Source organism: Capra hircus, chromosome 13 (assembly GCF_001704415.2).
Source record: "Capra hircus breed San Clemente chromosome 13, ASM170441v1, whole genome shotgun sequence".
In the NCBI taxonomy this organism is placed as follows: domain Eukaryota; kingdom Metazoa; phylum Chordata; class Mammalia; order Artiodactyla; family Bovidae; genus Capra; species Capra hircus.
Window position 1 is genome coordinate 27,722,590 of NC_030820.1, and position 26,648 is coordinate 27,749,237.

At 48.3% G+C, this 26,648-nt stretch overlaps 1 protein-coding gene across 1 annotated transcript in view; it reads right to left on the reverse strand.

Moving 5' to 3' along the window:
• FRMD4A (FERM domain containing 4A) overlaps window positions 1-26,648 on the reverse strand; it is a 324,865-nt gene that overhangs the window by 55,903 nt on the left and 242,314 nt on the right. The window contains exons 12-14 of the mRNA XM_018057129.1: window positions 15,263-15,339; window positions 10,132-10,270; window positions 3,613-3,754 (exon numbers count right to left, since the gene is read on the reverse strand). Of these exons, the coding sequence (XP_017912618.1) occupies window positions 3,613-3,754; window positions 10,132-10,270; window positions 15,263-15,339 (358 nt within the window). The remainder of the gene's footprint in view (window positions 1-3,612; window positions 3,755-10,131; window positions 10,271-15,262; window positions 15,340-26,648) is intronic.

Sequence of the window (26,648 nt, forward strand, 5' to 3'; positions counted from 1 at the left end):
TTAAATCAAGTCCATCCAGAAAGACTGATGCTCTCTCATTTATGCAAGCCCATCACTAAAATTTAGGCCTCTCAATGTGCAGGTGAGAAGGATTCACTAAGGCAGTGGTCCCCTACTTTTTGGCACCAAGGACCAGTTCCATGGGCTCGGGGCAGGGGTGAGGGGGTTGGGATGATTCAAGTACATTACATTTATTGTGCACTTTATTTCTAATCCAATGCTGCCACTGATCTGAGGGAGGTACAGGTCTGTGGCCCAGAGGCTGGGCACCCCGAGTCTAGAGGATGAAAAGCACAGGTGGGGAGCCAGCCTATATTTTCACCTGGGGGATGGGCAACCGTCCCTTCCAGATGGGACCACAAGGCCTCAGGAGAAGGCATCTTTTTCTCCTGCATATGGAAAGTCAGAGGCTCAGCAAGCACACACCTGGAGGCCACAATGGCCTGAGGTACAGGTCCTAGAAGTCCCCTGTGTTGGCTGATGGAATACTTCCGGTGCACGGTCTCTCCCTCCACTGACCATGGCCTTTCCTAAGTTAGGACGGAAACCTCCCCACAGAGCCTCCGCCTCTGCATTTAAGGCCAGTTCTTCAAGATCTAACTCACAGGGCTGGGTCGAGTGCCACACACTCCATGGCCTGGTCACAGGCACGACTCACACCTCCCCACCTTCTCCTCCACCCAGCCTTCCTCTTGCTTAGCTGAGCAGCAGAGGGCAGGCAGAGAAAAGCCAGAGGGCCTCGGTCCTACTGATGAAGCCACTGCAGAATGCTGCTGTCAGGGGACCCCGGTTGCTTCCATCAACTTCCAAACAGCTTTGCATGGGGTCTTCATCACTAAGTTAGAACAGCTCTAATATCCTGGGATAAAGATATTAGGTGTGGGAGTGGATTCGGCAGTTGATTCATCTCCTAGCCCTTTGGATTGATTACTGTCAAGCTGATGGCGATAACAGAGAGGAATTGCTTCCTAGTATTAAAACTGCCTGGATCTCATTTCTGATGGTTGAGTAATGTCGTTCCATGTTAGAAGTTTTGGGGCTCCTGCTCACCCGTTCCTCTGTACCTGCTATTAGCTTTGCATCCCTGGAGGCTGCCAGAGACACAAGGCCCCTGCAGGGGGCCAGGACACAGGTGTAAAAGTGGGGAGAGGAGGGACTTCCCTGGAGGTCAAGTAGTTTAGAATCCTTGCAATGCAGGGGACGTGGACTCAATTCCTAGTTGGGGAACTAAGATCCCACATGCCAAGGAGCAACCAAGCCCACACGCCCCGATTACTGAAGCCTGCATGCTGCAATGAAAGATCTTGCACGATGCAATGAAGATCCCACATACCACAGCTCAGACTCAATGCAGCCAATAAATAGTTGGAAAAAAAATACTAGTTAGGTTCATTTGGTAAAAGTGGGGAGACCTAGGTTCCTTGATCTTGAGCTGTACACCCACCTCAGGCTTTTCTCTCTTCTTCAAGAAGAGAGACTCTCAAAGCAAGGTCCCCAGACCAGTGGCATCAACAGCACCAGGGAACTTGTCAGAACTTGCTAGAAAGGCAAACTTCCGGTTTCACCCCAGTCTCATAGATCAGACACTCCAGGGATAGTACACAGCTATTTGAGTTTGAAGGAACCTCCTAAGGAGTTCTGGTATACCCGAGCTGGAAGAATCTATTCTCCTCCTGGGTATAACATATCACGTGCAGAAAGAATGTGGATTTCCGAGTGGATATGAAACCACAGCAGGGATGTGCCCCTAGCTGAGGCTGGAGGAAGAGTCAGCCTCATAGGGGCTAGAGTAGGAGGATGGTGGGCAGATGAATCCAGGCTCAAGTCTGAGACTCTGGGCTCCCAGGTGGCTCAGTGATGCCTGCCAATGCAGGAGACACCGGAGATGTGGGTTCGACCCCTGGGTCAGGAAGGAAATGGTAACCCACTCCAGTATTCTTGCCTGGAGAATCTCATGGGCAGAGGAGCTGGGCAAGTTACAATCCATGGGGTCACAAAGAGTCTGACACGACTTAGCAACTGAGCACACACATAGGGGAGTGTCTCAGGGACAATCACAGTGCTGGCCCTGCCCTCCCTCATTCAGCAGGGATTCAGGAATGGCTGAAATTCCAGGCAGGGGTCTTGGACTTTGGAAGGCATTCTCTTTGCTACAGCATTGTCCATGGTCTTCCCTGGAACACTGTAAGCCTCAGGAATAATGATTACTCAGACCACTGTACTGATGAAAACATTTTAAGGATCCAAGATGGGGAGGGGTTGACAGTGATCCTTAATGGTGGCCTAGCAGAAGTAGAGCCAACTGAGTAGGGCCCGACACTTATATAATTCTGGTGACTGGATGTATCATGTTCACAGATTTTATAAAACCCATGGCCTTGTGAACATCTGGCCGTGGGTCCCTCGGGACCTTACAAAGGCCTGTCCATCCCCACCCTTGCCTTTCAGGTCTGCATGTGTTCCAGTTCTGACTGGACTCCACCAGCCCAGAAATTAACTAGACAGATTTCAGCTTTTCTCCCTACTCCTGTCTTTTTCCTTTTTTTTTTTTTTAAAGTTTCTTTTTTATTTTTAATTGGAGGATAATTGCTTTACCATGTTGTGTTGGTTTCTGCCATACAACAGTGCAAATCAGTTATAACTGTAGATATATCCCCTCCTTCTTGATCTTCCCACACCTCTCCCTCATCCCAGCCCTCTAGGTCGTCAGGGTACTGATGAATCTTTTTCCTTTTTAATTTCACTTTGTTATTGTCTGCTGCCACCAGCTGTATAGAAATGACTCTGGAAGATAAGGTAGGGCAAAGCCTTCTTGTTTCACTCTCTGGCTCAGGGGCAAGGAAGAGGACACTGGCCCTAAGAATAATCTGGCCGTGACCGTGTGGCCTGGGAGGTGACCAGCATTATTATACTTCTGTAACACTTTCAGGCAATTTTTGCCTCCTCCTCTTTGATTCCCTGCCCAACTCAAACCACTCCCCTTCCTGTCACTTCAGCAAACGGGATCTCTTCTCCTGAATCCAGCCAGACCTGAAACCTCAGGGCATTTCTGCCCCTCCCAACATCGCAGGAAGATAAACACTTGCCCAGGGCCCTGCAGAGACAGACGGCATCAGACCTACTGATCCTCTCTTTCCAAAGGCGCCAGACAGCAAGACTCTCCTTTGCAAACGATCAAGAGTTTTCTGTACTTTTGGAAGCCTCAAGAAGTTCCCCTGGGAACACGGTGCAGGTCATTCAGCGCCATGACTTGGACCTTCAGCCCTTTCTTAGGTAATTCTTCTTGAGTGGCACCCAAGGGATCCCACCTTCCGCCCCTGGAGCAGACACTCTTGGCCATTAGCCTCGAGAAGGATCTAGACGCTACTCTAAGACCCTTGTGCGTCCTCCCCACACTGTGTGGTTCTTCCGCCTCTGCACCACCCGCCATACCTTTGGCCATTTTCTCCGATCCCTGCTGGACTGCAAACCTTGCTCTGGATGCCAGAGCCAGCTTCTGCCAAGCCTGCCACATGGTCCTGACCGCCCTACCTCACCCACCCTCAGAGTGCTCCCCCACAAACCAGGGCTTGCAGCCTTGCTGCACAGGGACCTCTTTTGGGGTCTGCTCACCTGAGGACAGGAGGCTGCCGCTGCTGCCGCTGATGATCTTGCCTTTGCTGCCCATGTTGGCCAGCTTGGATGTCTTCAGCGTCCCCGTCTCTGTCAGGTCGATGGCAATTTCACTCAGGCTGCGGGCGGCATGGATCTTGGACTAAAAAGATTACCGGGTTGGACAGATTAGGTGGAGGACACTCCCCTCCTGGCGAGGACACGCTGACTACAGCGATCGCTTGTCATCCTGAGATCTAGCAAACGGCCTCATGGCCTGAACTGCAGCATTTTTCTGTGTGTGTCCCTTGGCCCATCGCTCATCCTCTGAAACTTTCCCTTGGGAGCAGATAAGACCCCAGAGGTGACTCACTAGGAATTTTCTAAACCTGTCATCCCCCAGGCTGTGTGTACAGAAAGCTTACAGAGTGTGGATGTGGAGTCAGATAGATCTGGGTTGGGGGGGGGCGGTCCCGATTTGGGGAATGACTTAGGCTCATGGAGCCCCCTTATTCCCAAGGATGAAACAGGGAAACACCACCTACTGCTCAAGGTTTTGTGAGGGTCAAAGGAAGTCAGACAAGTGAAAAGCTTCCCTCCCTTCTCCTCCCCCTTCTTTTCCCCGCCCCAAACCACCTCCTACATAGCTGTCAATAAACACTAGTGATTATACAGGATTTTGTGCTTAAAGGAGGAGAAAAAAACAATTGTCAGCTTGGTAAATGATTTAAGAGATGTCTGAAGTAAGTTTAGGAAGTTTCAGTAAGTTCTAAAGTGGTTCAAACTCTTAAAGTATTAGCCACGGAGCTACGAAAACTGAGGGTTGGGAAGTGACCACACTACCAGCCTACAAGCATGGTGTGCAAGCATGTTGTATAAGCATGGTGTGTAAGGGTTTCTGGAACAAATGCTCATTGGGATGTTTGGTTCCCACTAAGGGGCACCTGACATGGTGTCCTGCTTCCATTTTGATAGCTAAATGTATGAGCCCAAGTCTTCAGATTATGGTTAAGACTCCATTGACTCCTCAAATTAACTGGCCCACTTTGGCAAACAACAGAGCAATCAAAAGAGGACTCTGTGTTCACAATTACATTCCTAAAAGTGACTGCTGCAGGGAAGATTTCTGCTCTAGTTCCCAGCTCTGGAGGTGGAGATGGGTTTGCGTGCCCCCTGACAATTTGAGCGTGTTTTTTTTGTTTTTTGTTTTTTTTTCCTTCATCGGGAAATCAGTTCATGATAATGCTTCAGGCAGGGGCTTCTGCTGTACTGTGGACTTCCAGAAATCAGCTATCAGTGCCCGTGTAACCTGTACACGTGTGCATCTTTCTGTGGTCATTGGCGATATGCCAGGGATGCATGGATAGAACCAGGCGAGGCTCCCCACTGAGGTTTGCAGTTATTTGATGTGTGTTCACTCCTGGATGGTGGGAGGCCCAGTCTGTCCCTGACACAGGAGAAACCATGGAATGTGGGCAGACCACTGCCCGGCTCCCTTCACACCCTGTGCCCACAGTGGTCTCCGGCAGGGTCTGTCTGAACCCTGCCCTTCCTCTGGCCTCCGTGTTGATGCCAAAATTGGTGAAAGACAATGACTTTCAACTGCCAAGTACTTTCCTCACTGAGAGTCTGAAAGGCAGAGGAAATGCTGAGATTTTTTGCTTTTTTTGTTCATCAGGTCTGACTTGTCTTCTTCCTCACACTCTTCTAGCTCATTGATCCTTCCTTTTTTTTTTTTTTTCATGATGTGGCTTGTGGCATCTTAGTTCCCCGACCAGGGACTGAATCGGCGCCCCCTTCCATGGAAGCACAGAGTCCTGGCCACTGGGCCGCCAGGAACTGGTCCCTCCTTAATTGTTGTCTCTTCTCCGACCTCAACTTCTGTCCCTACATTCAGAACCAGGCCGCCTTCCTGGGGTGAAGGCTTCCTTGCTCATGAAATAATCCCAGCTGCCAGCCCCTGGCAGGGTTTTCTGGCTTATAGCAGAAAGCAGGAAGGCCTCCGTTTCATTTTGACACAGAATATCAATCACATGCACCTGGCTAAGTTTTATCCTCTGAGCAAAGCAGAGAAAGCACAATCCATCACTTCCTTTCTTTCAACACTATTCTCTTACCAAGGCCCACGCGTCACCAAGAGGAGCCCACGCTTGCAGTTATGCAAGAATAACTCATGAAGTCACAGCCCAATTCACCCTGGTGAAGGATCCAGGCGCTGGAGTCAGAAAGACCTGGACTGGAATCTTGGCTCTTTCCAGCAAATCACAGATTGACCTTGATTTCCAACCTCTCTGATCCTGAGATCCCTGTTTGTAAAATGGAGCTCTTAAAACCCACATCACAGAGGTGTGATGTCAGGACTAAATTAGATAACAGATATCAAGGTCATTGGAATTAGAATAAGCTATAAATCAGGTCCTGGGAGGAATTTGCTAAGTGAGGTTCAATGAATGACTGCACTGGATATTTTAGGGGATCTCATCAATCTCGTGGGAAACCCGTCCCCCCTCGACCCCATCCCTGCCTCGCTAACCTTGGAGACAGGAAACAAATTAGGAAAAAGGGATAACATGTGTGCTTTTGAGGGAGATTAGATGCTCAGAAGTTTTAGGAAATTACTGACTTCTGTCTAGAATGGAAATATCACAATGCCCGCGTGGATCAGGAGGAGAGAGGGCACTAAGGGGAGACAACTTGAGGGGGAGACTCCCTCCTTGTAAAGTCGTCTTTGGGTCAAAGAGCCTCCAAAGTTCTAGATGTTTTGCTTGGAGGGTCTTGCTGTACTAAGTATTACTACAGGCATTCTGTGAGCCAGGTTTAATCAGCCTCTACCATGCTTTCACTTGGCTTTTGATCTAGACAGAATAAAGAATAGCAGACCGGATCAAGTGGGGAAAAATGATTCAGAAGGAAAGATGTTAGGTCTGGGGGCCAACTCAACAAGTCCTCAATCTGAATTCAGAGGAACAGTGACTAATATTCACTCTAAACAATTTAAGTTTTCAAATATTTTCCTGTGAACTCTATAAGAGATTCTTGGGTTGGCAGGATCCAGCTGATGACACTTCTGATCTTTGGGGTCAGCAGATGTAATTTACCAAGTGTCACTGGTGACTGTACAGCCCCTCATCCTGAAGGAGCTACCAGAAAGGAACCAGCAGGGCTTCTTTCTGCTGTCTTTAGTGATGGGGGAGTGGGGAGGTGGTGGTGGTGTGTGTGTGTATGTGTGTCTGTGTGTGTGTGTCTGTGTCCATCCTCTTTCTGCTCTGTCTTTAGTGATGGAGGCTCTGTGTGTCTGTGTGTGTGTCTGTCTGTGTGTGTGTGTGTCTGTGTCCATCCTCTTTCTGCTCTGTCTTTAGTGATGGAGGCTCTGTGTGTGTGTGTGTGTGAGAGAGAGAGGGAGAGAGGGAGAGAGAGAGAGAGAGAGAGAGAGAGAGAGAGAGAGAGGGAGGGAGGGAGGGAGGGAGGGAGGGAGGGAGGGAGGAGAGAGAGAGAGAGAGAGAGAGAGAGAGAGAGAGAGAGAGAGAGAGAGAGAGAGAGAGAGAGAGAGAAGGAGAGATTTTAAGCAATTTACCCAGAAGCAAATAACCAAGTGCCAGTATATGAATACAAGACTTCTCGGTTCCCTACCCCTGCTGACTCCAACCACCAGACCACACTTGTTTCTGGGGTTGAAAAGAATCCCTTGGGAGGCTTGGGCTTTGCTGAAGCACTTCAGAGAAAGGAATGGTTGGCATGGCCCACTACAGTAGAGTGTGAAGCAATGGCTAGCATGCCAGCCAATACTGGCTGCTCAGAAATACTTGGAAACACTTCATCCCAGGTCTGCCAACCATCACTCACCCGGAACCATCCTGCCCACTGGAGATGGGTCATGCTGCTATTGTCTAAAGAACATTCCAGAAGTGAAAGGTGTTGTAACACAATTCCTGAGGCAAATTTTATCATCTCTGGTTTGGGGGTACTTTTAAAGAGTTTAAACTTTACACAGGTGTTGGCCAGGGAACAGTATGTTCGATTAGTAATGATAATAACGAAAGATAGCTCACATCTCCTGAAGCAATCACAAACACTCTGTCACTGGACCCGTCAATGATTTTGGTCAGGGGTTTCTTTGCTGTTCTTTAATTGAGGAAAGCAAGAAGGAGGGAGCAAAGACTTGTCCAGGGTCACAGAAGAAGGCAGAATCCTTGGACTTCCCTAGGGCAACCTGTTCCTCACCTGATACCGCAGGCAGAGGAATTGGTTCCAAAGGAAATGCATGGGCTCTGGAGCACCTGTGAATATTCAGAGCTTATCTGGGGAAAATTCTCCTGCTCCTAGGAATAGGTGTATTTCCTTCAGCCCTCCAGGGGTTGCTGAGGTGAAAGTTCTCTATGGCTATAAGCATTTGGTCTGGTCTCTTAAAAGACACTTCTTGCTAATAGGTAATCCTTGATAGTCACTTCTAATTAATTACTTTTGGCTGCACTGGGTCTCTATTGCTGTGCTCGGGTGTTCTCTAGTTGTGCGTGGGCTTCTCACTGCGGTGGCTTTTCTCGCTGTGGGGCATGGGCTCTAGGGTCTCTGGGCTCAGTAGCTGTGGCACACGGGCTTAACTGCTCTGCAGCATGTGGGATATTCCTGGATCAGGAATCAAATCTGTGTTCCCTGCACTGGCAGGCAGATTCTTAACCACTGGTTCACCAGGGAAGTCCTTGATGGTTACTTTTAAAGGTTTACTTGCTGTATCAGTGGGTTCACCTGTAAGCCTGCTCCATAAAGCTTCCCCAGCTGCAGGTGAGACAACCTTCAATAGGGCTATAGAACCCTAAGGATGAGCCTCCTGAGTTACCCCAAAGATGTTCTAATGCAAAAAGCCAGCACAAGAAGGAAGAGTTCAAACAGCTGATCCTTAGGGGGAAGCATGCTTTTTCTTTTCTGCATTCAACATTGTGGTATCAGTGTGTGTGGGGTCCTCACAAGAGGAATTGGTAGTGGGGTTCAGGAGGGTTCTCAAACTCTCTTACCTCTCATCATGCATTGCACAGTACGGAGGATAGAATCAAGGTTCTAAGGTTTCGACCTCCAGCTCTTGCCACTGGAGGGCAAATCGCTGACACCCACCCACTGTCTCAATACAAAGCATGAGTCAAAACACTTTGGCCCAGTTTCTTTGGATCTAATCAGGCCTCAAATTCCTGTGCCAAAGCCCGTCATCACCAGGAGAGCTGTAGAACAGTCTCATTATTCCTGGCAACAAAAATATTCCACTCTGTGCCCACTCATCCCAGAAAACGACCAAAAGTGGGGTCAGGAAGAAGACCTAGGAGAGGAGAAAATGTGTTACAGAGGAGAAAGTGACCCCCACATGGGAAAGGCCATGATTAGAAACTGAACGATGACTTCAGGGTTTGTCTGCTTTCTTTCTGCTCTATTGTCCTACTATCTTTCTCTTACCTCCCACTCAACAGCTCTCCTTCCAATCCTCTCCCCAAGCTGGGGAAAAAGCATTTCCAACCAGAAGGAAAATAACACAAAAGGGGAAGCCACAAGAATCCCAAAGGGCACCAAATTCAATAAGTCTTGGGCCCAGTAAGCCCAGAGTCCTGCCACCTCCTCCCCTTTCAGGACTCACGGAGTGGGACAAAACCTCCCATGGGGGATGGTATGGCTAGGCAAGGGGCCAAGGTCCATTCCCCACCCTTCCTGAGCCACCAGAATCCTGAGAAAGATACAGAGCTCATCTTGATATGGCTCTTCACCTGAGGGGTAATGGATGGGAGAGGCTTGGGTGGGAAAGGCGAAGGGAGCCCAGAGCCAAGGCAGGAGGAAGAAGGGGCAGAATGTTGACAGGAGCCCTGTGTGAACTGGGGAGATGTCGTTTTCCCACCCACCAGAAAATGCACCCCTCCCCCACCCTGTGTATGTGAACTTGGGCTGGATCAAACCTCCCTTGGAGGATGACTGTTTATCAAGGCCTGAGGCTCTGGGTCTACCTGAGGGAAACAGAGTTGTTGCTTTTAAATATTTTTTTTTTAATGTTTCCAGTTTTGCATTTTAAGAAATGGAGTTGGCAGTTGGAAAAGCCTGGAGGGTTTTCACAAGCAATTATCCTCAACAGTTAGGTGGTGTCTATTAGTCGAGACTAGTTGCTTTTTTTTTTTCCTCAAAAGGAAAACAACATGCCAGTGTTTACACACTGAAAAGGGCTCAAATGCTTACTCCTGGGAGAGGCTCTAGGGGTTTGAAAGCACGGGCAGAATTCCTACCTGGCTGTGTCAAATGGCTTAAGTGGCTCTGACTGTTCTTGACCAGGTCGCTGAGAAAGAATTGTTCTCTTAAAGAGTTGATCTCATTCCTGCCTCTGATAGCCCTATATGGCCAGGCTGTACCTGTGCCCATCTCAGAGCAAGGGATGCAGGGCCTCCCCCAGCCACACAATGCCCAATCCCCAAAATACAAGATCCAGACAAGGGCTCTGCCCTTAGGAGAGCTCGAAGGCTCAGTGGAAGGTCTGGTCTCGGCAGAGGCCCTCCCTACCCCAGGAGAGGGTCTTACCTTACTCTGCTTTCTGTCCAGATAGAACTGGTGTTGGCTAATGGCCATAGCCCAGATGGACTTGATCAGTGCTGGACATGCGTACCACGTGTGCACCGCGATGCCGCTGTGTCCAAATGTCCTCCTTGTCACCGAAGCCCTGGGAGAATAAGAACCAGAAGGGTCAACCAACGGCGGTGGCCATGAAGGACTCCAGTCCTCAGTCCACAGCTTTTACCAAGAACCCACTGGGTCCAAAAGTTCTGGCATAAAGGTAACTGAAGGGCCTTGTGTGCACACACGTGCAGCTGGCTGACAAAGGCCAGCTTTTCATTTCATTAAATAGAACTGGATTTTATTTAAGGTATAGAATATGATGATTTGATCTTCATATACACAGTGATCACTGCAGTCAAGCTAAAGAATATCTCATCGCCTCCAATATTACCATCATGTGTGCTTGTGTGTGCTTATGGTCAGAGCACCTGAAATCTGTTCTTAGCCAGTTTCCAGTATATTATTAACTATAGTCACCATGCTGTACATTCTGCCTCTAGGCTAATTCTTCCATAACTACCCCTGCGTACCCTCTGACCAGTGTCTCTCCATTTCCCCTGCCTCCTTGCTCTGCCCTACCCCTAGTGACGGCCATTCTGCTCTCTGCTTCTGTGTATCAACTCACTTAGTTTCCATCTATAAACGAGACCATGCAGTTCTGTTCTCTGTGTCTGCCTTATTTCACTTCATAATGTCCTCCAGGTCTATCCGTGTTATTGCAAACAGCAGGGTCTCCTTTTTTTTTTTTAAAGGTTGAATGATACTCTGTTGTGCATATGCACAATTTCCTCATCTATCAATGTACACTTAGGTTGCGGCCATATCGTGGCTATTGTGAATCCTGCTAATATTTTGATTTACTGGCTCCTTAGGGGTCAAAATTTGGCTAAGCCTCTGCCTTGTCTGGAATAAGATGGGTCATTCGAGGTCACGGGATGGTCTTTTCTGATCTTCAGCTCTTGGCACTGGGCCAGGGCAAACTTTGGAGACAGGAAAAGCCTTTGACAATGCCGTTTATTAACCAGGCAACCCTGCCCGTGGTGAAGGATGAGTAAATTTTCTTCTAATCACCACATCATCTAAGGCAATCAGGACTCCTTATGTTATTCTCAGGCAATCTTCCTTGAAAGAGCTGGTTTCAATTTCATATATTCAGAGGGCAGGTAGGGTATAAAAATAATCAGGATAGGGAAGGCAGAAAGAAATGGGCCCGTCCAATCTCTCCCCTGCTACCCAAACCACTTCCACATACACATGGATATAGATGTGGAGGATGCTGGATGGTGCAGAGAAAGGCAATCAGACTTTAAATGGAAGGTGGGAGAGACTGGTCCTAATGTAATTCATCACATTAATGGAATCATGGGGGGAAAAAGTTATATGATCGTGTTTTTAGTAAAGTATATTTTATAGGATGGGTACATGATTTTGCAAGTAAAATCTCAGAATGTGTCTGTGCATACTTGTGTGTGTGCATGTGTAGGGCAAGGTGAGGGGGTAAGGGGGTGAGGCTTGGGGTATCTTATGTGCACATCAGAAGAAAAATATGTGTTCCCGATTGAGCTATCGCATTTCCAGAACCTTGGGGGTGATCAGGACTTGTGAATAATCACATTATTGTCATGGCCAGTTTTTTTCCTTGAAGGAAATTAGAAGCTGCTCCAGTCCTCTTCTCTTAGGGTCTCAAGATTTAACAGCAAGTGTTCTACAGATCCACTTTTAAGGAGGAATTCCAAACTGGTGGTTAATGCTACAGATTCTAAGCAGAGCATTATTCTTTCTTTTGGTTAAAACCAAAGTTAAAATGCCAGCTCACAGAAGAACACACAGTTGAAAATAACAGAAAAAGAGCCGGCGAGAGAGTGAGAAGGAAACACCCATGGTCTCTGAAACTGCGATGAGAACACTCAATCTGGCTTCCATAGCAATGGCTGATCCTGGGAGTAAATACGTTTATTCCCCCCTCCTATTAAAGGTGAATTAGAAAGGAAAAGTCATTTGAAATGTGCTTCAGTGGCAGCAGTGAGAGCAGAGCCAGGTGAGGTGTATTTTTCAGGTAAGGTGGAGGGGTAGGAGGCGGGAGGGGGCTGGCTGGCCTGGGAGTTCCCAGCAGCACCTGAATCAGATGCTCCCAGAGTGTTTCTCACGCTCGATTATGAGTTGGTCTCTTCTCTACAGGGTTCCCTTCAGGCTCTTCCCATCCCACCGTATCTTCTGTTTGGCCAAAACCTTCGAAATGGAATATCTGCCAAGCCGAGTGAACCGCAGACACAATGCTGGGTATTGTGTCAGGATGCATGTCCAGGAGAGAAAATCTTGAAGTATCTTCTGTGGTGGCTGAGCCACCCCCTGTACTCGCCATGTCCTGGGACACTGCTCTTCATGACACGATTCTGCCCCCGCTCTTGCCATCCTATAACTTCAGTTCTGGCTTCCTTCCTGGTTTGGGGGAGGGGCTGAATACTGAACCATCCCAACAAAGTACAGACTATTAGATGACTCTTCCGTGTTCAAATAAACAAGGCAACAGCAACAGGATGACACGTTTAACTGGAGGAGCGCCAGGAGGCCTGTGGAGGAGCGCTTACTGCAGCGCCGGGCGGAAGACAGGTTTGGAGCTTTGGCTACATCACTCAGCTTAGCAGCTAATCTAGAATGGCCCCCTTTGCCTACTCTGGTGCACCTTTAAAGCCATTGTCAACCTGGGTTTCCACCTCTGACATCAAGGAAGCCACATCTCTGGCCTCTCCTTGCCTCCCCTCTCCTCTCTCTGCTGGTCTCTGGGCTGACAGAGGACTACATTCCTTGAAGGGATGTGTTCACTGCTCCAGTTCACTGCTCAGGCTGCCTCGGGCTCCTCTACCTTCCTCTTCTCTCTGACACCCACCTGACTGACATCTTTATCCCCCAGAGGGCCCACTTTGAGCTCTACATTCTTAGCTAAAGATTTCTCCTTCTCAGGATGCCTCTCCAGACCAGCCTGGCCAGCTGTAGCATTTATAGGCTGTGTTGTTTGGCACTTGGTACCCGCTGCCCATGTATAATGTGGTGGAAGGCATGTGAGCTATGGAGCCAGACTCCCCGGGTTCACACCCTGCCTCTATCCGACGCTTTCTGTAACCTGGAGCAGGTTACTGTGCTGCTTCTGTGCCTATTTCCCAAGTAGGACAAGAACACTAGTGCCTACCTCCCAGGGTTATAGCAAGGACCCAAGGAGATAACAGTCCAAGTGTTTAGAACAGTGGCTGTGCATGGCAAACACTTAATAAACATTAAGTTCCTTATTCCTTCTCCCTGGCTGTGCTAGAAGTTCTTTTCAGGGCAAGCAGACCCTGTCTGACCTTTTTCTATACAAAGTAACACATAGTAAGTTATGAATACTGTTACGGCACAGTGCCCGAACACCGATGCTACTCAACAAATGTGAGATGGATCACTTTCATGTAATAGGCTAAAGGCCCATGTAATAGGAACTTGTGAGGTTTGGACTCTTTCCAATATCCCTGGGCCCTGGGAAAAGGAAGGGAATTTGGTATTACAACACGGATAGGACAACAGGCCTGGAGAGAACAAGAACACAAACCCAGAGACACACATGCAAGGATGTGTCCAAGGTACCTCTGCCTTAGCAAGATTCCCAACAGAACACAGGCTCGGAGAGTCTGTCTAGTCCTTACCCCCAGTCTCTTAGGCCATTCAATCTCCATCTTTATTTTGTCAGTTGCCCGTGTTTTCTGCATCTGACCCACTGTAGCACTCATCTGGGGAAACCGTTTTCAGCATCTCTCCCCTACCACCTGTCCTGCACCAATGGATTCCTGCTCGGTAGAGACTGGGTCTCCAGACCGTGGGACCCTTCATCACTGGACCCTGAAAAGTGCCGCCAGCACTCCTGTCACCACCTGAGCACCGCCTGGATTTAGGGCGTTTTCTGCTTGCCAACTGCATCGTAACCGTGGCGCGTGGAGGGCGCTCTTGGCTACACGGGAGGCTGCTTCACACAGATTACGACCAGGCGAGCGGTGCATCAGTCCTCTTGGGTTATCACTGGCTGCAGGAGCAGAGATGCCACCCTGCCCCCCCCCCCAAGCCTCACCCTCTGATGGGGCATGAATCTTACTCCAGAGGTCTTGTGCTGAGAGCTTTCTGGGAGGCACCTCGGCCTGAGCGCTCGGGAGCTGTGTGTGGGAAGCTGGTGCCAACAGTTCCTCTGCCCTGAGCCATGGCTGGGGCAGCAACAGCACTTCACATCCCCACTTGCTCCCCTAGAGACCCTGCCCTCCGCCTGTCTTTCCAAGGCTTCCTTCCTGTTCTCCACATTTGGACCTGTTGAAAGTGACTTATCCTTAAGCATTAGGTCTGTTTTCAGGGAATTTTGCTGCCGCTTCTGAGCTGCCTGTAACTCTAGGACTAGCAGACAAAGAGAGGAAAAGTCACAGTTCAGCCCCCACTGCCCCCCCTCGCTGAGAACCTTCCTCGAAGTGCTTGCTGCATTCCAAAATGGGACCCTATTGTTCGCTGCTGGACTTGGGGAGCACTCATTCTGACACGAGTGCTCCCTGGGGTACAATGTGAGGTGGAGAGAAAAGACTTGCATTTCTTTCATATTCACCCACCACTGCGGATACCCTAAAGTTACAGCTCATGGAATGAGACCATTCAGCACAGCTCTTTAGACTGGAGGTTCCCTCTACTGCTGACCATCCAACCAAAAACAGTCTCAGAAACTGACAAGCCTTCTCTGGCAAGAACTTCCTAAAAGGACTCAGGCCACAGCTCACTTTAATTTGGTAATCGTTCCAAAGCGCTACAAATCTTTCCTAAAATGCCCCGGCTTGTAAAGACAACTCCACATAGACGGGTAAGTAACACATGTAGTCAGATGAGATGATCATGGCATTGCTCTTTACACACACACACACACACTACGTTTCTCAACACATGGAACAAAAACAAAACTCAATTCTCCCAGTCAACCACCTTCTTCCCCCTAAATTATTAATGACACGAACAGTGGCAGCACGAAAATAGTAATGTAAGTGATATGCCAGCAGGCCCACGCACTCCCAGGAGGAAAAGAACATCTCTAACTTACCTGCGTGGGTCATGAACTTCCACAGAAAACTTCTTCTCTCTGAAATACAGGTTTTCCAACTGTCTCCATTGGAATATCTGGACAGAAAACAACGCAGTTGAAGTTCAAGTGCGAGCGGTTCACGGCTGCAGTCCTCTCCCTGCGGCTGAACTTACAGCTGGCAGTTTCCTTATCAGAGCTGAACCCGTACAGTTGTTTGCACCTCCTATGCCTCTTGCTTCACACACACACACACACACACACACACACAGCTCTCCAGTTCAAAACCCTGGCAACGTGGGTGTGGATTTTCCTGCAGGCTTCTCAACAGGAACAAAACAAGTTCTTTTCAAGTGGTTCCCCCGGCTCTGCTGGGCCTTTGTTGAATTCTCCAAGACAGTTCCCGGCTCCGGCTCCGCAGTTTTCCCTCCAAGGCGAAGGGGAGGAGGAGGAGTGGAGGGCGGGCTGGTGGAGGGAGGGAGGGAGCCGGCGCTCTCAGGAGGGAGCAGTAGCCATCTGCCTGCAGTGCTGATCAGGCTTCCTCCCTGCAGTGCTCCAGTGGTAAGGCGCTCGCATTCCCAGCCTCCCCTCGGGGACTCCACTTCCCGCCCACTAATGTGTCAGCGGCTGGACTCGCCCTGGTGATCTGGGGCGGCCGGGGAAGCTTCCCCTCCAAGGGTAGGGGCTTCTTGGACCCTATTTTGGGGCAGGCGACTCCAGATAACAACAGAAGCCTGACAAGCCCAGCTTCTTTCTTCAGCACAAAGAAAATCAGGGCTAGCGGGACACTGCAGCCAGGGGCTTGTGGCCACTGGGGCATCGGAGAGTGAAATTAGGGCTGTTCTGAACAGTGGGAGCTAAACAGAGTTCCTGGCACTGCCCAAAGGCCCTGAAGGCCCTGGTGGACATTCTTCCTTGGCTGAGCGAGTCTGTTCACTAAGATGTTTGAGAGTAATTAGGGTGGCAACATCGCTCTGTGAGGGGGTTCTTGCATTAGATGAAAAAGAAAGTTACTTCAACTCTGAGGGAAATGTCAAAAGAAGTTCAGGTTATGCCCACAGCATTCATATTTGTATCTGATGCAATATTGCAGTCCCTTCGATAGAATTTGAGTTTGTTTAGCCCAAAGAAGGGCCAAACAGATCTTCACCCTGCAAGTGGCTGATTTTTTCCCCTGGTCCTCCCTTGCTTGGCCCACTGAGTTAAGGTAGATGCTTTTCAGGGTCTTATCTTAGACCCAGAATCCTCTCACCTGACGCCCCCAATACTTTCTGATCTGCTCACATTCTTTCCTGCAAGACAACAATTTTGTGTCCCATCAACCCTCCTTGCCAGGCCCAAGACACAGGCCTGGCCAAAGGACTCCGCCTTGTTGTCAAACTGGGCTGGAATAAAAACTGTTTCTGGCAAGGCTGCCTTCTTCTCACAACCTGCTCTGCAGAATCTTACAATGATTCTGTCTGCCTAACAGGGAAGAGGACATGGATTTTCTCTGACTTCAGAGCCATCTCTTTTGTTTACAGCCCAGAGTACATTTTGCTCTGAAGTCCAAGGAAAATTGTACTTCCTTTTCTCCTTTCAGGTCATTTCCAAGGAAAGCAAGCCCTACAGGAGCTCAGAGAGCCTTGTGTCCGATCACACATGAAAAGCCACCTGTGTAGCTGATGACTCGAGTCCCACATCTGAGCCTTTTGCTCTTATCTGATGCTCTGCTAAACCCCTCAGTGAAATGCACAGAGTTCCTCTCTGATTCCCCACTGATAGGTATTTACCGAGGTTCCACCTGAACTTGGCCACAGACATGCAAGCACCAGAACTAATAGCTCCCTGACCTTGTAACCTGGAGGTAGGTAGTACACAGAACAAAGTGGCCAGGCAGATGCTCTGGAGTCTGGCTACATTTGTTTGAATCTTGAGTCCCCTACATCCAAACTGTGTGACATCAGGTAAGTGACTGCATCTCCTTTAGCCTCAGTTTTCCCATCTGTAAAATGGCAATAACGCTTCTAAGGTAGAAGCAACAGAGATCCTTAGCACGGTACAAAGTAAATGCTCAGTGAACTCGGGTCTCAGTGCAATTCTAGTTGCTCTTATGTCTCCCAAATCCTGGCAAATGAAGTAGATTAACTCCAAAACAACCAAAATTATTAAGCATTTTTTTTTTTTAACTTCTAGCCCTGTCATTGGGGTTTAAGAAAATAAAAGTCCCAGAAATCTGAAGTGTATGGATTTAGTACCCTGCCTACATCCCATCGCCTTTTCTCCAAAGAGAGGGGTGGGCAGGAGGTGGCCGATGCCTGAGGGGGACTTGCAGCACGTGTGTGGCACCCACCTGGCCAGCTAAGGTGGAGCCTCTGTCAGGACCTGTTTCTCGGGTGTGTGCCCGAGAGCCCTGCGCTTGGTCTGACATTCTGCTGTCTCCATCTCAAAATTCTCAATAAGCTTGATCAACAGGCCCTGAATTTTCATTTGTCCTGGGCCCTGCAGATGATGCCACTGGTCCTAACTGATGCTCATGGCTCAGGCACTGTCTTTGGGGGAACGCGTGGGGGAACATGCATCTGATGGGCAGACCTCCTGGGCTTTATCCTCTTGGCATTGGTGCACTGATGAGCACCTCACACAGGTCTCAGGCTGGGAGCGCCCTCCTTCCTGGTGAAAACTCCCAAAGCCCAACACTCAGGGGGTGGGTTCCCTGGCAATTCCTCCTTTCCTGGCTTTTTGCAAAACAGAACTTACGCCGGGCGTTCCCCAAAAGTACTCCCCATGGAAGGGAGAGTCCCTGGAGGCCCCTGGAGTGGAGAGCCTCGCGTCTGCCAAGGACCAGAGCACAACCTTGTGTCTGCTGTGGCCCATCCGCCTGCTGATGGTGCACTGCAGAGTCCTGCCTCAGCACGGAGCCCTGACGGCCCAGCTCCCAGCATCTGTAGACATTTCCAACAGGAGCAGAACAGTGGCTTTGCCTCCTGTTTGCTCTAGGCAGGGTTTTTTCCTTATTTTCTTCTTCTTTTTTGTAAATGAAAACATTGGGAAGGGAGGAAAGGAGGGTAGTTTTCCAGGCCAGGAAGGTCCCAGGAACCCAAAAGGAGGTGTTTATGAGGAACCTTTCCTCCCACACCTGGGGGTACATGGAGTGCTTGGGAACAGGCAGGGGGATGCAGGCAGCTAGACGCCCCACGCATCAACGTGGCCTCTTGTGCTTGAGGGCTCCTGTGCCCACTGTTCTGAGGCTGTGCCTACGAAACCCTCCCTCTGAGGCTGGTAGAGTCAAACAACAAGGAGATAAACAGCAGACATTCGGCTTGGCCTCCCCTTTGTGAACAGGGTACACGAGGCTCCAAGGCACTGGTCTCGGGTAGCCCTTGATCATCCGTGTCACTTCAAAAGAACCCCTTTGACTCACTGCAGCCATCATAACCCAGCCACTAGCTAAAGACACCAACATGTTTTGGGACTCCACATAAAGAACTCATTGGACACACAAAGATGGTAACGGCTGGGCTAGATCCCTTAGGAGTTTGGCTAATTCCTATGGCCAGTTCTGCCCAAGGAGCTACCTAAAATCTCAAACACAGGTCTATCAGTAATCAAAGGACTTATTAATTAATACCTATGAAAAAGGCCTAATACACTTCATTGGGGCATCTTTAAAAAGCAGATGCCTCTTTTTTGATCTTTTAGCATCTCCACCCCCCCGCCCCGCCCAAGAAGAGCAAGTGGGAAACTTTCTTCTTGGGGAAAATGAGGCCCAGAGAAATGAGGGGAAAATGCCTAAGGCCACACAGCAAGTCAGTGAAGGAACCAGAAATAAGAGTCAAGGGCACCTGGCCCATTACTCTAACCTCTAACTATGTTCCTTTCCCTACGGGGTCCACCAATTAGTGGGAACAGCTCTTACTCACTAATGGATAGTTAACTTTACGAGTGGAATGATTTTTTTTTTTTTTAAACGAGCAGCTAGGTAGGAAGTATAAGCCACATCTTTTCCATCCTATACAGCGGCTTTTCTTTCCTTTACAGGCTGTAAATGATAACACATATTACTCCTTTCACGCCTTAGAGTCCTGACTTCCTCTGGTTTTCTACACAGAGATGCTTCAGTATCAGCAGCTTTCCATCCAGGACTAACAAGTAACAATCATGATTAAGAACAGACTTAATAATTTGGTCTTGCTCGGAAAACAAAGAAGAGATATCTTCCCGAAGTGGTTTTATGGAGACCTTGCCTGTTGCCATGATTGGACCCACGGCTGGTTGTGGATGTGCATTTGTGGCTTCTGACCCAGATGTGTAGTTTCCAAGCAAACACAGGTCCTCCAGTTCCCCTTGCTGGGGCTCAATGTGATGTGTAAAAGAGGAGACGGAAAATATTTATGCACAGAAAGCAGACAAGAGTGGCTAATAAATACAGCCTCTGTGCCCTGAGTGCTGCAGAGTACACTAAAAACACTTAACAAGCCGGACCAGGTTCCTGGATCCCATTAGCTGGTCTGCCTGATTCCCACATCCTGTGTACGCTGGAGGTCAGGGCTGGGAAGGACTCATGTCCTGTTCTTTCGGAGTGGGTGAAGGCGCAGTGGGGATGGGCCAAAGGGCCTTGACTCCCTGAGACTTCCTCTGTAGCCACTGTTTACTGGGCACCAGCACAGCACGTGGGGTGATGGGTGAGCTCTCGAAATGAGACGGAAATAAAGGCTCGAGAGGAAGCCAGCTCTAGTGGCTCTGATTCTTAAGCAGGACTTGGGGGTGGGGTGGGGGCTTGTCTTCCTCCTGTCCCTGAGGATGAGTCACCGAGCCTCTTAATGACCTCTCTCTGAGTAACTTCCTGCTGCTTCTAGAGGGGCCATTATACTGAATCCCGGGGGCCATCTGGCCAGCCCCCGCCTCCCACAGATAAAGCAAGCCCAGGGGGGAGAAGTTAAGGGACTGGCAGAGGTTAAATGAATAACTGATGTCAGGCCCACTCTTGTGGGCTCTTCCTAACACACCAGGAGGATCTGGTAATGAGTGAGAACAGAGTTGTTTCCAGCCGATGGTTAAGTAAGTCATCACTCCTCCAAAGGTTCTTGGCCTCCTGCTTTGCAAACACCAGCAAGTTCTCTTGTATTATAAGAAGAATGAGAATCAGGCCAGGAATAACTTTGGAGCTCAGGATGAAAAATACCAATAGAAAACCACTTCCTGATTTCATTTTTGCTCTGTTCACCCTCTAGAAGTTGTCACTGTCATCTCCAGGTATATTTATACCTTCAGCAAATTAACATGAGCTGACACACACAGAGACGGATACAGCACAAAAGAAGTCACTCAACCCCAACTGGACAGACTTGAATTAAAATAGGAGAACAACACAGAAAACCCCAAAGCCTGCACTCAGAAACTTTTACAGGAGTCCCCTGATGAGGCTGCCCTGTCATTCAGGAACTAATTCTTCGAACAACAGAAGCAGTGCTGTTTTTAAGGGGTTAACACTCTATGCCGGAGGTTTTTATATCAGTTGCATGGGTATTCAATACATTGGGCTGATTAGCAACTTTGTTTGGGTTTTTCCACACCATCTTACGGAAAAACCCAAACGAACTTTTTGCCCAAGCCAGTATTTTATGCTCAGAGAAGACCGAAACAAGGCCCTGGGGATTTAGGTCACATCCAATCCCCATTCCTCTTTCGAACATTCAAGTCGTGGGGTCTACTCTGCACAAACCTATGCTAAGAGGACGGAGGAGGATATGCCTCACATGTGTCCCTGTAGTCTAAGGTGCTTGCTGGGAGGATGTGATGTACATAAACCAGACTGTATCCATGGCATAGGAACTAACTTCATGATGGGGTTTCAAACCTCCTAGAGTTTCTGTATCAGGCTTTTGTTCTAGGGAGGGACTTCCCTGGTGGTCCAGTGGTAAAGAATCTGCCTGCCAATTCAGGGGGCACGGGTTTGATCCTTGGTCTGGGAAGATTCCACATGCTGCAGAGCAACTAAGCCCGTGCGGCCAGAGCCTGTGTTTTACAACAGCAAAGACCTCTGCAATGAGAAGCCCATGCATTACAAGAAAGAGCAGCCCCTGCTTGCCGAAACTACAGAAAGCCTGCACAGCAATGAAGAGCCAGTGCAACCAAAATAAATAGTATTAAAAAACAAAAACAAAAAACAACTCCATGGAGGCACCGCACCAATTTATGAAATATGTCTTGCACTTTTGTCTCAGAATCAATATTCATGAGCATTACTGAGACTCCCTGGTTTTGGTTCATCATTTTTAGGGATGAGAACTCTGACTTGGAAGTCAGGAGGCCTCAGTGCCAGTCCTGACTCTGTAAGTCCCTCTTTATCTTGGCTTCCTTTTCTGCCTTCCCTTACCAAAGGAGGGGCATGTGTGTGGGCCTTCTGCATCCAAAGCCTGGAGTGAAGGTCAGCACTATAAATCCTTGAAATGCCACCCAGCTACTCTTTGGAATTTAAAAATAAAGTCACTTGTTTTAAACATTTCCTATTTATGGGAAACAGTTGACCCTGGGTATCCCCAGGAGCTTCATTCTAGGACCTCCCTTGGATACTAAAATCTGAGGATGCTCAAGTCCATTATATAAAATGGAGTGGTATTTGCATAAACCCCAGGCACATCCTCTGTACACTGTAAATCATCCCCAAGTTATTTACAATAACCTAATAGAAATATAACCAAAATCACTGCAGATGGTGATTGCAGCCATGAAATTAAAAGACGCTTACTCCTTGGAAGAAAAGTTATGACCAACCTAGATAGTATATTCAAAAGCAGAGACATTACTTTGCCAATAAAGGCCCATCTAGTCAAGGCTATGGTTTTTCCAGTGGTCATGTATGGATGTGAGAGTTGGACTGTGAAGAAGGCTGAGCGCCAAAGAATTGATGCTTTTGAACTATGATGCTGGAGAAGACTCTTGAGAGTCCCTTGGACTGCAAGGAGATCCAACCAGTCCATTCTAAAGGAGATCAGTCCTGGGTGTTCATTGGAAGGACTGATGCTAAAGCTGAAACTCCAATACTTTAGCCACCTCATGCAAAGAGTTGACTCATTGGAAAAGACCCTGATCCTGGGAGCGGTTGGGGGCAGGAGGAGAAGGGGACGACAGAGGATTAGATGGCTGGATGGCATCACCGACTCGATGCACATGAGTTTGAGTGAACTCCAGGAGTTGGTGATGGACAGGGAGGCCTGGCGTGCTGTGATTCATGGGGTCGCAAAGAGTCAGACACAACTGAGCGACAGAACTGAACTGAATATAAATGCTATGTAACTAGTTGCTAGCATGCAGCAAATCCAGGTTTTGCTTTTGGAACCTTCTGGAGTTTAAAAATTATTTCTGAATATTTTCAATCTGCAGTTGGTTGAATCCACAGATGTGGGACCTGCAGATAAGGGAGCTAACTATTTCACTGACTAAAAGCATGGTTTTCAAAGTTGCACTGTCTATAACTTGTTGGCTGTTTATCCTTGGCAATAAAATTTGTTTTTCTTTTATCATCTTTGAAATGAGACTACCAACAACATCAGTTTTGTTTTCATAGCGATTCTGTATCAACGAACTAATACATACTAAGTGCTGCATACGGAGCTAGGTATGTAGTTAGCACTTAAATATCAGCCATTATGTTCTCCTTCTGCCATCACTCACAGGACAGTATTACTTTTCATGTAAAAAATATAGTTCTCATTACTTTGAACACATAGCCCAAAGTACAGGTTTGTGAAATTCTTTTTTAAAAGATGGCTAATATGGTGCCATGGGCATTTAAAAAAATGCTTTTTGTTCATTGAAATTTTCACCACACAAGGATAAGTCTAATCCAGGTTCTCCTGCATCTGCTTGAGTTGGTTTTTGATGTATTCTCTTCAGGTTCTTTGCTTCCAGTTCTTATCCAGTCAGTTCCTGGGTCTACCACAATTTTGACCAGAGTCAGTTTTGACCATTTTCCTGCTGATATTTTTTGAGGGTATCACACACCTTGTGGGATCTTAGCTCCTCAACCAGAGATTGAACACCTGTGCCCCCTGCAGTGAAAGCATGGAGTCGTGACTACTGGACCACCAGGGAATTACGCCTGCTATGACTTCTAATCTCACAACATTCACCCTGAGAGGAAATAGCCTCCTATGATACAGCTCAGTAGTATTCACATGGAATGGGCCAGACTGGAATCCAAACCATGGCCTCCAAGATAGGCAAACTCTGTCCCCACGTTACTAGCTCACAGAGTGGTTGTGAGTGTGTCCTCAGGACCAGCATTGATAGAGGGCTCCCTGGCCTCCATCTTCTCCCGAGAGGGCCAGATACCCAGCCAAGAAAACGATAGCTAATTTTTCAGCACCGCCGGACCTAATGGAAACAAGATGTTCCTCTGGCTGACTCCTCAGTGTCAGACTACAGGAGCTCTCAACTGATTTGGTTAATTCAGAGACAGACGTCCGGAGCACCAGGCCCTGACCCTTTAACAGACGGCCTCTTTTTAACCCATCAAAAACCTTTCAGCTTCCTTTGGCTTTAGGGTTGTTACTAGGGGCAGAGAGAGAAAGAAGATCCGCAGATACTTAAGAGGTCCACGGAGAAAACAGGCCATTTTATTTGTCCCCACTGGATGCAATTTTCTTTTATTTCTCTCCTTGAGGGGCATCTCTCTGTATCATTTTCTTGTGTGTATTTTGGCTTTTTCTCAGGGAGACCTGACCATAAAGCTTTGGCAAATGTAAAAACTTTCAAGAGAAGCTGAAAGCGTTTTTCCTTCCTTATCCTTGGCCTCCTGATGGCATTTCTTCCCTCCTCAACGTGCCTCTGGGAGGATGGATGCAAGTTAGTGTCCGAAGGGAGAAACTGGCCAGGGGTTTCTGGCCAGGTAACTCATTTTACCCGAGTTGAACTTTGCTTTTTTCTAGCAGTGAGCATGGGGGCTCAGTTTGGTGTGGCTTCACTTCTCTGCGTGCCAGGCTTTTCTTTAAAAAAACAAAAACTTCAAGGCTTGGGACTTCCTTGGTGGTCCAAGGGAGCTCTTCCTTGGGAGACTCTGCGCTCCTAAGACAAGGGGCCCGGGTTCAATTCCTCGTTAAGGAACTAGATCCCACAGGCCACAATTAAGACCCAGAGCAGTCAAATAACTAAATAAATACTTTTTACAAAACCATTCAAGGCTAATCACATCTGCTATGACTTCTGTGAATGGGATGCTTCAAAGATGGAACTGGCCTGTGAAGTACTAAGTCCATCTCGGGTGGGGAATTTTAATGGGAACCACTTGCAATGGCAAAGATCTTTTCTTGGATGGCTGTTAAGGGTTCTTTTTTTTTTTTTGAAACCTTTGGAGGACAGACTTTGGGTAACTCTTATTTTAAAAAAGTTGTTTTTTTTGGGATATAGTTGGCAGTTAAGAGTTGGCTCAGAGGTTAAAGCGTCTGCCTCCAATGTGGGAGAGCCGGGTTCAATCTCTTGGTTGGGAAGATCCCCTGGAGAAGGAAATGGCAACCCACTCCAGTATTCTTGCCTGGAGAACCCCATGGACTGAGGAGCCTGGTGGGCTGCAGTCCACGGGGTCACAAAGAGTCAGACACGACTGAGTGACTTTACTTACTTACTTAAGAGTTTGCCTGGAAGCCCTGCCCAGAGGTGTTGCATCACAGTGAGATCTGATTTCCCTGATAGGGGCTACCTGAATCCTTGGGAGATGGGGTAGAATATTGGATAGGATGATAACCAGCTTTACATAAATAAAAGTAAACACTCATAATTAAAAGCCTGGATAATCAAGCTTAAAAAAAAAATGACAATACTCTAGTGTTATCTGTAAAACAAAATTTTTAAATGTTAATCAACCAGCAAAGGCTCTTAAGAGGAGTTGGCATGTACTTTAAACCAGCCAGTGTTTCAAGGGCTGGCCCATTCTTCTGGGGAGGGGAAGGCCTGGCAGACCCTGGTTTCTGTGGGGACCGCCCAGAGTGCAGGTGTGAGCTCCAGGCTCTCCTGGTTGGAAAGTGTCCTAGGGAGCACGGGGGCCGGGCAGGCTTGGGGCCAGGGCAGGCATGGGACGGCTGGCTCAGACTGCTGCCGAGAACACTCAGCGGTCTTGCCAGCTGCTCTGCGATGGTAGTGCAGCCAGGAGGGGTGGGGAGGCTGGGGTTGAGCCGCCATCTCTGCAGCTGGTGCCCTGGCTGACTTCGGTGATTTCCCTCCCTTTCTCTCTGGTCCGTCTTACTAAGCAGTTCTGTATCTGCTCCACAACTTAGCCTTCCCAAAAAGAAGAGACAAGGGGATGTTTTAAGGAGATGTGGTAAGGATTCCAATTCTAGAATTTCTCTCTTTCCAGAAGGGTCGCTTCTATTTCAAGCTCTGCCCTGGTTCCCGTTTCCCTAGAGGAATCCTGAAATGGTCAGGTTGGTGTGGGAACTGTGAATTTGGGAGAGGAGCCGTGAGGGCAGAAGAGGAAACGGGCACTTCTCTGCAGCCTGCCCTAAACTACATTTTTTCATGAGAGCTGTTCCCACCCCCCTCTCCCCCCAAGACGTTCCAGCCCTCAGCTGGGCTGGTTCTCCTTGATATTCATTCATCTCCCTCTGTCAAGCCAGTTCTCATCCTGTGTCATAAAATGTCTTTTTTTTTGCTCAAATGTCTTTTCTACTAGACTCTAGGCTTGTTGAAGGTATTTTCCCAGCACATAGCACAGTACTTCAGGGCATATTAGGCACTCAGCAATTGTTAAGTGAATAAGTGAATGAATGAAGAACTCTATAAGGTAGGTTATTATGGCAACCAGAGTTCAGAGAGGTTAGGTCACTTTCTCCAAGTCACACAGATCATAAATGATGGGAGTTGGTATTTGAACCCCTATCTGCTCAAAATTCAGATAACCTCCATGCCATGAGGAACCACCAGCCCTTGAACCTGCACATCTTGTTAATACATTTCTAAACCATATGGAAAATGGCAATGGGGAAGTGGCAGGGGGCCCAGCCTGGGAGCTGCAACCCAGGAGCTATAGCTCTTCCTTCTTCTGGTAGCTCTGTCTGAATTCAAGTCGGTTCCAGAGTGAGTAGGTCTCCAGGAGCTCAGAAGCTCAAGCTGGAATCCTCTTGAGTCCAGACCTGGAGTGACCCCTCACAACCCATTCTGGCTAGACAGGTGGAAGGCTCTTTGCTAGGCATGACCTGGAGCAGGCTGAACCCTCCAGTAAAGTCCCCCAGCCCCACCTCCAGGCTCGGCCAATGAGCCCCCAGGTGCGGGAGTGAGAGCTTGACAGTGTTCAGGCTGTGCTAGGGTTTAGTATGAAACAGGTTCACACTTCAGGAAGATCACCTGGGGATTCCCCTCTGAATCATGCTCATTAAGAAAGAAAAAACTTCACAGAGCTTCCTAAGCATTGTGGGGTTCAGCAGAAACTAGC